Source organism: Juglans regia, chromosome 6 (assembly GCF_001411555.2).
Source record: "Juglans regia cultivar Chandler chromosome 6, Walnut 2.0, whole genome shotgun sequence".
Classification (NCBI taxonomy): Eukaryota; Viridiplantae; Streptophyta; class Magnoliopsida; order Fagales; family Juglandaceae; genus Juglans; species Juglans regia.
In genome coordinates, this window is record NC_049906.1 from 33,099,472 (window position 1) to 33,112,175 (window position 12,704).

General features: G+C 34.0%; 1 protein-coding gene across 1 annotated transcript; it reads right to left on the bottom strand.

Annotated features, from left to right (window-relative positions):
• Nucleotides 1–720: 720 nt before the first annotated feature.
• On the bottom strand, nt 721–3,880 carry LOC108980210 (RNA polymerase II subunit A C-terminal domain phosphatase SSU72). Its single transcript, XM_018951067.2, has 4 exons — nt 3,529–3,880; nt 2,797–2,942; nt 1,163–1,281; nt 721–1,082 (listed from the first exon to the last, which is right to left on the bottom strand). Exons 1-4 carry the CDS (start codon nt 3,741–3,743, stop codon nt 981–983), a joined length of 582 nt encoding a protein of 193 aa, XP_018806612.1. The 5' UTR covers nt 3,744–3,880; the 3' UTR covers nt 721–980.
• Nucleotides 3,881–12,704: the final 8,824 nt, after the last annotated feature.

Genomic DNA, 12,704 nt, shown 5'->3' on the forward strand with positions numbered 1-12,704 from the left:
TTATACTAGATTTATACTAGTGTCTAATTACATGTTATCATACTATAGTATTACATATTATTTTTAGTGTCTAATTACATGTTATTATACTAATGTCTAACTTAATTATATACTAGACTTTCTAATGTTTAATTATATGTTATTATACTTTAGTAAATTAGTATAAGGGTTATTAATTTATTATACTAGACTTATTTAAATATTAGTGTCTAATTGTTTTACTTGATTATGCATGACAGTAATATTATAATGTTTACATATACTAAACTATCATTAGTCTATTTATATTATAGTATAAATATATTATTTTATAATAATTAGCTCATACTAGTATATTATTGAATTTAACTATATAAGTTTTAGTCATATATAACTATATAACTATACTAGTATATGTGATAAATATATAAATAAATACATATTTTTATAACATGTACAATATTGGAATCGGAGTAGGAGAGCAAAGTCGGAGTCTGAGCATAAAGTCGGAATAGGATCGGATCGGATTTGGAGTCAGTCCAGTGACACCTTTGACTTCGACTTCGTTTTGTCGAAATTGAAGCAGAGCCAAATTCGGAGTCAAATTTTCAGATTTTTGCTCAGCCCTAATTCAAAATGATAGCAACACTTTTGAGCTTCCATTAGAAGCTGTGAGATTTGAAGGGTTTAATAAAGCTTTGCCTATACACTTGTCAAGATTCCCTACTTTCTGACCAAGGGTTTAGGGGGAGAAACACAAGGGACTAGCCCCGGAATTATCTATATACTCTTATCAATCACTAACAACTTACAATGCACAAATGGACATGTAGCAGACCAAGATCAGAAACTTCTGAGTTTCATGTGAAACACAATATAATCCATTGAAAATGGAGTCAATACCTGATTCTACATGTAAGAGAGAAAAATGGAAGGTAATGACAAACATCATCAGCAGGAATAGGGTTGGCGTTTAAGAGATTTGGCGAGGGTATAGTTCTTCAATAGAAGGAGATGCTATACAATAACTTCCGTCGCTGCTGTTTCTCAAAATTAGCCACTATATCATCAATCGAGTCTTCCCATGATTCTGACACTTCAATCTATGGAGAAAAAATACCAGTAGAAAGTCGATCAGTATTATACATAAACCCTATAAAACTAGCATAAAGCAGACAAATACCTCTTGGCACAGATCTAAAGTAAGCCGAGCTCCTATGGCTGCCTCCTCATGGTTATCTTTTACCTCCAAATTAATCACTAGCACAGTTTTCAGAAGAACATGATCCCGGTTGTGAAGATCTGAAGGTAGAAACATTATGTGAACATTCTTCCACTAGAATTCATGAAGCTCTCACATTGCATGTGGACATGCTTACAAACACCATATTGCTCTTTAGAAAGAGAAATGTCTCAACAGAAATGACCATTGAAATACAGTTTACATCTTTCACAGCAAAATTTAATAAAAGTAATGAAGAGAACGAGAAAACCATTTAAGAGAATGATTTGGAACCACAATATCTGGAAAATTAAAGGTACAAAATGGATGCAGTGCTTACACGGAACCCTATGTAGTCTTGTCTAGTTAGTATTGAGTCTTATCCTCAAGTTTTTTACGTTATTTTTTATGAGTAAGATGCAGAGGATGTTACCCTGGTATACAGGAAGCGTATACGAATCCATTTAACAAATAAAATAAAAAAAGTTCTAAAAATCCCAAAATTAGAAATAAAAATAGCAACACAACAATGGGCATTATTAATGATATAGGGTGTTAAGAACAAACAACTTCAACACCATTTAACCATGACACCAATTTAATAAGCCTACAGTTTTAACCCCTAGGGGTTGGCTCGGGTGGTAAAGGCCTTGGGCTTGGGGATATGCTCCTCGCAGGTATAAGGTTCAAATCCCCTTGGGTGCAAACAATCTCTAAGGGCCATCGGACTGGGGGATTTTTCCCTTGAATTATCCAAGATGCACTTGCAGGAAACTCATTGCCGAGGCCTATGCACCCCCGAGATTAATCAGGACGTTGTTCATGAACACTCGGTGCCAATCAAAATAATAATAATAATAAGCCTACACTTTTGTTTAGTTGTTCTCAAGTTTAGAATTAGGGGCAAGTCCCACGAATTCTATACTTGGGCAGCAGTACGGGGGGTTGTTTTTGGATCAACTCAAGACATTTGGAACCCGAGCCTGTTGTAGTGAGGAGTTCTAGAGGCCTATACGTATCCAAGCAACTCTTTTTTCAACGGGAGCTAGTTTTTTACAACTCCAGCAATCGATGCTCTGTGAGGATCGTGTGACACAATTCTATATTTGCTGTTATTCATTAGGGAGTATAGGTCCAATACCTTCAAAGCCAACTAGTTCCTATTTGGCTTGGGAATGATCACAGCAAGACATAAAGATCCACAGTTTCCTTGTTTACAAAATCTCCCAAGCCAAGAAAGTCAGAATCACAACTTAACAAATCATTCTTACTGCATTTTCAGTTCTTTACTATGTCGGATAGTGAACAAACCAAATACATTCAAAGCAACTGTGGTCTTAGTTCTAGAGGATACCAGTATCAAGTATTACACGCGTACTCTTTTTTTATGTGAAGAATTGCACAAATATACTCGGGGAAATAATAACAATTACAGATTCAAGCAATCTTCCCACAACTCAAACAAATGCCAAAAAAAGAGGATAAAAAACGATAGGAGAAGCAACAGATAATGCTTTAATCATGCCATCTTTTGCATTATCATACCATTGATCCATATGATGCAAGTAACAAAATAAAAAGGGTAATGTACCAACCTTCAACGACAATATCAAAAACCTTTTCTTCAAATGTAAAAACCACGTCAAAGGAACCATCAGCAGCATTATCTTGCCAACGCTGAGGAGCCAGTTTGACTGTTGAATTTCTTTTTAGCATTGGCAAAATGCCGTTACGCTTGTAGCTGTACTCTTATTAAGGTTTCATTCTGCCACATAATCATTAACATGGTATAGAATGCTGACTGCAGAACAAGCACTCAATGTCCAATTCATTAATCTAAAATTAGAAGCACTAGAATCAGAATAAATGCAAAGAATGATCAAATTTTGAACTCCCATAAATAGTTAATCGGACAAATCATGTCATAGTACAAAAAAACCTTCTTTGAATTCATAAAAGATTGATCTAACTGCCACTATAATTCATTAAATAAAAAAACCCAGAAGTCGCAGAAATTAAGTCATTGACATTTTCCAAGAGGGGTAGTTAATCAAAGCATTCTAAAACCTAAAATGTGTAAAATTTCCACGAACTAGAGCATAATTAATCAAGCTTCTCGTTGCCCAGAGGCTGCAGTGAAAATAAATTTAAAAAATCTTTAATTCCACGAGAATTTCCGGTCTTTCAAAGCATTATTAGTAGCTGAGCCCAGAATAGATAAGCCAAATTTTTCCCTTCTTTGATTTTCATAGTAACCAAACAATCAGAGAGAAAAAAAAAATGAGTGAAATTAGAGGAGGAGGAGAAGAAAAAAAAGAAGAGGATACAGCTCGGAGTCTTTGCGCCTGAGATCTTCGTACATCTGCTTGTATGGGGTACCGAAGTCGTAGACGTTGGGTTCTCTGAGGGAGGGACCAGGGAGCTTAACGTGAGCCCCGGTTCCATAAGACGAGACCTCGAAGCCCTCCCTCTTGAGGAGCGAGTGTGCCTCCATGCTCCGGTTCTGGTTCGATGAGCACACCATGGCGTATCGGAATTTCATGCTGCTTGTTCTGGGGTTCTACTCTGTCACCGTCACTCCCTCTCGACGAGTATATGTCGGGCTTTTCACAGTGTCTGCTGAAATTTTGAATTTAGGTATTCACCATTGCAATGGTAGTAGGTATCTAGAATCCAAAATCTCCATCGATATATTTGTTTTTTTATTTAATTTAAAAATTATTCATTTTTATATCATCAATAATTTTCTTCCCACGTTTATAAACATAATTTTTTTTTTTATAATTAATTTAAATAACAAAATCCATACTAATTACAAATTATAACAATAACTAGAAATTTTTTATTTTTTATTTTTATGATAGAGGATTGTGATTTCTAAATGAAAGCAAATGATAGAGTAATTAAATATACAACTATTCAATAAAAAAAACTTTAGTCATATATGCGATATGAGTTCAAAAAAAAAAATATCAATTTAAAATTTCTTTAAGATTAAGCTCAATTCCACATTTTTTTTTCCCTCAAAAACATTGTATATAGATAGAATAAACAGAGTAGCTAATACATATAACAGATTTTCAAAAAAAAAAAAAAAAGAAAGCAGGGGCAAATCCAGTGTGAGTCAAGTACAAAAAGTCATTAGTGACAGGATTATGGGTAATGTTGTTGCATCGAAGTGAGTTAGCAACCATTTGAGCAAGCTCACGTGCTATATGGTTGACACTTCGGGGGGCAAGTACAGATTTTTAGTCCTTGAGTTTTCTAAGATGTTGTCTACAATCCTCAATGATGGTTTGGATAGACCAATCTACATCTTTGGAATATTGATTAATTGCTTTGTAGACCAATAGTGAGTCTCCTAGGAAAATAGATTGTGCCTTGAGTGTCAAAGCCTTTTTGATAGCCAGTAGCGCTGCTTGTGCTTCACCATAAAGGGGGTAGATGTTTGAATGCTTTTTGCCCAAGACTTGAGAGGATCTCCTCTAGAGTTGTTGCATATGTCTACAATGATAATGAAGCTTTCGTAAATAGAAGCATCATATTTATTTTCATAAAGCCAAGAGGAGGGGTCGTCCAAATTGTGGATTGGGGAATTTTGCATTTTTGCAGCTAGGCTAAGGTATGTTCATTAACAAGGCGATTAACTATATTTGAAATTTCAACAGTAGAGGAGATTGTTTGCCCTTGGTTGACTTTGTTTCAAAACATCCAAATTTGATATAGATGCAAAGATTTGGAATGGATGGATCAAATCAGTACAGAGGTTTAGTGTGGGATTGGGAGAGATAATGGTATTGATCCAACTTTGTATGGGCTGTGTGTAGAAAGTTTTGATATTTAGAAGTCATTGAGATTGATCTCAAATAATAGGAGATAAATGACAGCTTAGAAAAGTGTGCTCCAAGGTGTATGGGGAAGAATGGCAAAGAGGACACAAAATATCAGTTTGTAGCTGGTAGATGAAGGCAGGAGGCTAGTTTGCTTTTTGTAGGAAGAGAGTTTCAGTTGATTTTCCAAAATAAGAGTTTGAGACGAGTTTGGAGTTTGAGTTTCCAAAATGTTTTCCAATGGGTTGTGTGGTGGTTTGAGATTTAGAGAGGGGTTGTATGTTTAGTGATGAAGTTGTAAGTGGATTTGATAGAAAACTTGCCCGAGGGGGATGGGGCCCAAATGAGTTCATCATTGTTGTAATGTGAGGTTCAAAGGAGGAGAAAGGCTTATTTCTATCCCATTGCTTTAGGTTGTTTTAGATGAAGTTGGATACTAGGGTTGAAGTGTCTAGGTTGGAGTTAAGGATAAGTGAAGGAAGGTGGAGGATCCAATTATCAGAGAAGGCTTTGATGGATCGGCCATTCTTAACGATGAAATGGGCTCCTTATGAGATGACTGGCTTTGTTTTGCTTAAGCCTTTCCAAAATCAAGAATTTGAAGGTTTGACTTTGGATTATAAGAATGGATCATCTTCCATGTATTCGGCTTTGATGTTGTTGGCCCATAATTTGTTATATCCAAATGTTTCATTTATCATTTTGCCTCTTGTTTGGGGCTTTTTGTGTGAGTGTGAATAACTCGATCTTATTTCATTCAATGCTTATACTTTGCGCAACTTTATTATTAAACTTTTCTTTGTCAGGTGGTCTTATTGAATTTTACTATGCCACTTATCTCATTAGACTTTTCTTTTTTTTTTTAATCAATAAGACTTCACATTTCATATATCAGAAAAACAGTCATTACAACACTTATCTTGTAAAACAATTGAAAAAAACCCCTCTAGGCCATCTTCTATCCAAACCAACTCCTCACTAGAGTTTACAGCAACTTGAGCAAGAAAATGAGCTACTCTATTCCATTCTCTATATGTGTGTTTTAGAATCCAATTTGGATGTGTACAAAGAATCTTGTTAATGTCTTCTATAACTTGTCCATGCCATTCCAAGCATTCTTCTCTGTTATTTATAGCTTTAATCACCTCCAATGAATCCCCTTCAAGTATAACCTTCTGTATATTAAGTTCTACACATAAGCATAAAGCTCTCCATAAAGCAGCAGCTTCAGCAATCACAGCAGATTGAACATACTCTCTTGGCAAACCCAAAGACACCTGTACATTTCCCTCTTCATCTCTAATGACCACTCCAGCTCCCATCTTTCTATGGTTTGCTTTAAAAGCAGCATCCCAATTTACTTTTACAAAGCCTTCACTTGGAGCTTCCCATCTCACCAGTCTTCTTCCTACTGCAGTAATTACAACTCTCTCTAATCCCTTTTGTTGTGCTTGTGGATATTCATTGAGACTTGATTTTGCTTGTTGGAAAATCATCCAAGGACTACTGAAATTTCTTTCAAAAATCCACCTATTCCTTCTAAGCCATATATGTTGCATTACAAATACCACTGACTCCACTCTTTCCATAGGCAATTAAGCTAATAGTTTCTTCCATACTGCAGCCAAACCTATCTTAGATGACATCTACTTCTGCACTGGGCTCTCTCTCTCAACCCATACATCCATAACTGCAGGGCAGTTCCACAAGGCATGGCAAATGGTTTCATCCTCCCTCAGACAGATAGGGCATATTGGCTTCTCCACCACCTTCCTTCTGTAAATATTCTTTTTGGTGGGAAGACAATTAGTAAGAGCCTTCCAAACAAAATTTTAACCACACTCGAGGTGTTAAGCTGCCATAGTTCTCTCCACCACTCTTTAACCTTTCTTTCATCAGAAGACTCCCCTTTCCAATCCTTCATCCTGCTTAAGTCAAGGTGATAGGCACTTCTAACACGAAAACACCCATTCTTAGAGTAGGCCCAAATTCTTTTATCCTCCAATCCAGTATAGCTTAGAGGAATATTGCAAATTACTTTAGCTTCCTCTTTAGTAAAAGTAGCCTTAACTATCTCAATTTCCCATCTACCACCATTCTCAATCAACTCTGCCAACTTAGCTACAGCATTCAGATGCTTAACAAGAGACTGCACTCGATGAGAAGGCTTACTAGGCAACCATTTATCACCCCATACTTTAATATTCAATCCATTGCCCACTCTCTATACCAGACCTTCCTTCAGCAATTTTAAAGATCCCCATATACTCCTTCAAATCATAGATGGTCCATACCCCAGTTTAGAGCTCAACACATCAGAATTCTTGTAATACTTTGACTTCAAAACTATAGCAGCAATATAATATAGCTTAGTGACAAGTCTCCAACACTGCTTAGCTAAAAGGGCAGTAATGAAGCTTTCCAACTCTCTAAAACCAAGTCCCCCAACCATCTTTGCACAACCCAACTTCTCCCAACTAGCCCATTGAATTTCTTTCTCATTATTTTTATAACCCCACCAGAATCTAGCCATAATATTAGATATTTCCTTACACTGCCTCTTAGGTAACTTGAATACACTCATATGGTAGGTAGGTATGGACTGAATCATTGCTTTGAGAAGTGCTTCTTTGCCAACAGGGGAAATGAATTGATTTTTCCAATTATTAACCTTATGCCAAACCCTATACTTAATCCCTTTAAAGGTGTCAAAGCAGGCTCTTCCAATCATAGTAGGCAACCCCAAATATTTTTCATAGCTGCTCTGCACCTTTGCCCCAAGATCATTCACAATCATTTTCTTTTCTTCATGTCTAACTCGAGAGATAAACATCACAGTGGTTTTTTGTAAATTCATACACTGGCCAGATGCTTCTTCATATACCCGTAGGATTTCCTTCAGCTTCAGCCACTCAATCCACTTGCCTCTTGCAAAAATAATACAATCATCAGTAAAAAGGAGATGAGAAACCCTTATTCCTCCTCTTACAACAGTCATACCTCTTATCTCACCCTTAGCCTCAACTACATTAATGGGACTGCTTAGCCCCTTAGCACACAACAAAAACAGATAGGAGAAATTGGATCCCCTTGCCTAATGCCTCTTGAAGGGTATATAACATCACCTGGCCTACCATTTACTAGCACAACATATGATACAAAGGTGTGTGATGCAGTGTTGAGTTTCCTGAATGGGGGTGTGCTTGATAAGTCTATCAATTTTACTAATGTTGCCCTTGTTCTGGGTGACTACAGACCTATTAGTTTGTGCAATGTGTTGTACAAGCTAATTTCGAAGACTTGCAAATAGACTTAAGCTAGTGCTTGATACGATCATTGCTAAAAATCAGAGTGCATTCATTCCTGGTAGGTTGATCTTGGACAATGTTATTGCAGCTTATGAAACTTTGCACTCTATGAAGACCAGATCTAAGGGTAAAGGAGGAAGCATGACACTGAAAATGGACATCTTAAAGGCATATATGATAGGGTTGAATGAAATGTTTTGCAGGCTATCATGCAAAGAATGGGGTTTAGGGAAAGATGTATTGCAGTATTGGGTTGATTATAGAGTGTATAACCTCATTAGACGTATTTGTCTTTATATATCGTTGTTGAGTAATGCTAAATATAACTTTAGAGCATGTAAGACTTTTGAAAAATGTGAAACTCATTATAAAAAAATTAATTAATTTTTTAAGCGAGTTTCACTTTTTTTAGAAAAAAAAAAAAAAAAAAGCTTGCAAACTTATAGACCATAAAATTGTATAACTCATTTTCATATTTGCATTTTGTCTCCATGTTATAACGTGGCGGGATGGCAAGTTGTTTGTTTAACCTCACCTTATTGGAGGTCAAGTTTCATATTTGGGCCTTCAAGTGATTGGCGCTCGGTTTTGTGGGGATTCATGCAACCTATTTTACTCAACAATATTCTACACTAACAGGATCAGTTTAAAACTTGCAAGATTTTTTTTACTTATAAACTAAAATTGTTCATATAATCATAGCTATTAGGGGTGGGGGTTGGATCTCCGGCAACTGTTCCATCCGAGCGATCCGCTTGTTTGCTAGCAACCTGCTCGCTCAAGGCATGGGTGCGGACGGGTGGTTTAAGTTTTTAATTATGAGTTGGCCGGTTCCAAGTAGGGTACCCACCCAATTTTTATCTCGCTCGCCTGTACTCTCTCTCTTCTCTTCTTTGAGCGTCGACTCCCTTTCATTTTTCATTCTCCTAGCCGTGTTCTTCTCATGCAGGCATGCTCCTCTTCTTTACTTTCTTGTATTTCTCAAATCTCTACTCTTCTTCTTCTTCTTCTTCTTCTCTAGGCAAAACCTACAGTCATGCCCACGGGTCACTTGAGCCAAAGACCCACGACCATCTTTGCGAGTCACTTGATCAAGAGACCAAAGGCCATGGTTGCCAGTCGCTCAAGCTAGATTTATGTTTTTTTTTAGAACTCTTGACCTAGATCTGCTTTTTCAAACTAGATCTATGTATTGTGATTCGAGTTTCATTTTTCTGATATAGATTTTGGTATTAATCTTTGTTTCGGTGTTGATCTTGGCTAGATTTGCAGGCAGAGGGGATAAAAAGTCCGACCGCCCGATCAATAGGGATAGAAAAACCATACAAGAGGACGAGTACAAGGGCAGAGTACGGGAAGGGTTGCTACTCACCTGTATATTCCATTGTCACCATTCTTTGAAAACCATGTGATTTTAAGTGGTTGATAGCATATATTCTATAGGTATGTTATCAAAAAAGTTATTTCCTCAAATATTAATTCCATAACAATTTCACATAAGAAGAGAATAAAAATGGGACGAAAAAAGTGAAAACTAATGGATGATTGTCACGTAGCATACTACTAGCAGGTATCATAATAGAATGCTACTCTTCTCTCTCTAACTTACCTCTCAATTTTACTGGTTTTATTTTTTATTTATTTTTAAAATTTTTTAACTTAATGCTTAAGAAATTATTTTTTAATAATATTATAATTTTTTTTACTTTTTTTAAATATTTAAAAATATTAAAAAATACATGTATAAAAAAGCAAAAAAAAAAAAAAAATTCCTATAACTAATGGTAGCTCCTAGCGGTAGCTAGGAGCGGTGATTGTAATAGGACTCTATATAATATAGTGATGTCACGTGACAATCTTATGTTAATTTTTTTAATAAAATTTAACTAAAATATATAATTGTAAGATTTTTATTTCAAAAATTCAAGTAAAAATCTAAGTACTAATTACACAATCAACCCACAATATTTTAAAAAAATGTGGATGAAATAGCAGGTGGATCATATATAGGCTCCATTTGAGTATATAAACGGTCTTATCTTATCTTATCTCATCTCATTATTATAATTTTTTTAAAATTTTTATATAAAATATAATAAATAATTTAATTTTTTTTAATTTTAAAATAATAATATTATTAAAAAATAATATTTTATTTAATTTTTAATTTTAATATAAAATTACCTCATCTAATCTTATTATTCGAAAATAATGATATCATGAACGGTGGAAATCTTGTAAGGTGTGTGTCTAATGGTGACACACGTAATAAGAACGGGAAGATTCTGAGAACCCCAAAGCCACAAAAAGATTGTCCCGTCCAAATTGAGACGCGTTACATTGTTTAGCGTTTTGGAATTCCAAAATGCATATTCGAATACCCCATTTTCCTACCTTCTTTCCTTGATTTTCTTTTTCTTTTTCTTTCATGGCAACCACAACTTTGCTAAATGGGTCCCACCTACCACGACAAACATCCTAAATTACAGATCTTGCCCCAGATTGTCCCTCACCTGTGTTCTCACCAAAAGATCTACCCCGACAAGACTCTAATGACCAAATAACCCCTCCCTCAAATATATGTATTATTCTTTTTTATTTTCCTAAATATATTCATTTTCATAGATCAAAATGAATTTTAGCTATCTTATCTTCTAAATTGAAAACTTTAAAAAAAATGAAAAAATATTTATTTTTCATTTAATCTAATTAAGTTTTCAAATGGTATGCTCACTAGCAAGACTCATCCATATAATTGCAATTTTTTTTTAAATAATTGATAATTATAGCGACAATTACATTTATAAAAATTATCAATATCATATAAGTTGGTGCATATATTAAATCTCGATAATATTATTTATCAAAGTTCAATTCACTATATAAAATCAAGTGATCTCCTTTCATTATTTCAGAATCATTTGATTTTTTTTAAAATGATATTTGCAGGGTTAAGATATACAAATCTTGTAACTCTATTTTAAAAAAATAAATAAATCTAGAATTTACACAAAAAATAAGAGTGAAATTCATTTTTTAAAGGAAATGAACAGATCATACACACCTTATAACTGTATCTAAATTATTCTTTTTTAAAAAAAATTATTTATGAAATAATATTTAAATCTTAAGACGTATAACTTATGCACACTTATTTTAAAACTAATAAGGGCAGACACGTGCATTGCACGTGTGCCCAATTGAAAAAATATGAAAAATCTGTTACTGTCAATCTACAATGAATAACAAAAAGACAATTTAAATTCATATAATTTCTTAATTTAAAATATCAATGGATAGAGCTTCATCTATATTTTAAAATTTTATTTTTGATCATAATAAATATAACATATGTTGTGCAAAATATTGATAACCATAACATAGAAACTTTAACTATAAATTGACAGATTTATATCTATATTTTTAGAATTTGTTTTCTTGTTTACAATACATATTACACATATGATATGCATAATGTTTATAACTATAATACAACAATTTAGGGTGAGTTTGGTTACCAAACTCATCTCAACTCATCTCAACTCATTATTACAACTTTTTCAAATTCCAATACAAAATATAATAAACAATTCAATTTTTTTAAATCTCAAAATAATAATAATATTAAAAAATAATATTCTAACAATATTTTATCATCTCAACTCAACTTAACTCATTTCAACATCCAAACACAACCTTACAAGAACCAAGCCACAATTTTAAGATACATACGGCTAATTTTTATAATCGTTGAGTATCCCAACGATATTATTATAAACGGAAGAAAAAGTGAGGAAAAAGTTGCGGAAGGGATAATGTATTACAAATTGTGTTTGAATTTAGTTTGGTTTTATGTATATGAGCATGATTTTATTACCGAAGTTATAGAAATGTAAAGATATTGCTGAGTCTATTTTTTTTATTTTATTTTTAATAAAATTGTTAAATTTGTTTGGGTTTTATTTTCTGTCATGTATATCCGTATGATGTATTTGATCATAGTGTAAAAATTCAGAGATCATAGTTCAGTATGATTTCATGTAAGAAGACAATATTGTTAGTCTACAAAGAAAAACCAGAAAGTAAAAAAGATTAAATTTGATTATAAAATCAGGAATAAAAGAAGAAGAAGTAACAGACAGAAACTCAAAAACAAAAAAAAAAAGTAATAGACTGAGCATAAGAAAAAATGAGAAAAGCAGGGACATATTTGGAAAGAATGTGTACCAGATCTTGGATATAAAGGCACTGTTCATGAAAATGAGGGGCAGAAACGTAAAATCATGAATAAAACAAAAACAAACCTGTGGAAGAAAAGGGAAAACAACTAAAAAAGTAGGGGCAAAATCAATATAAACAACAGAG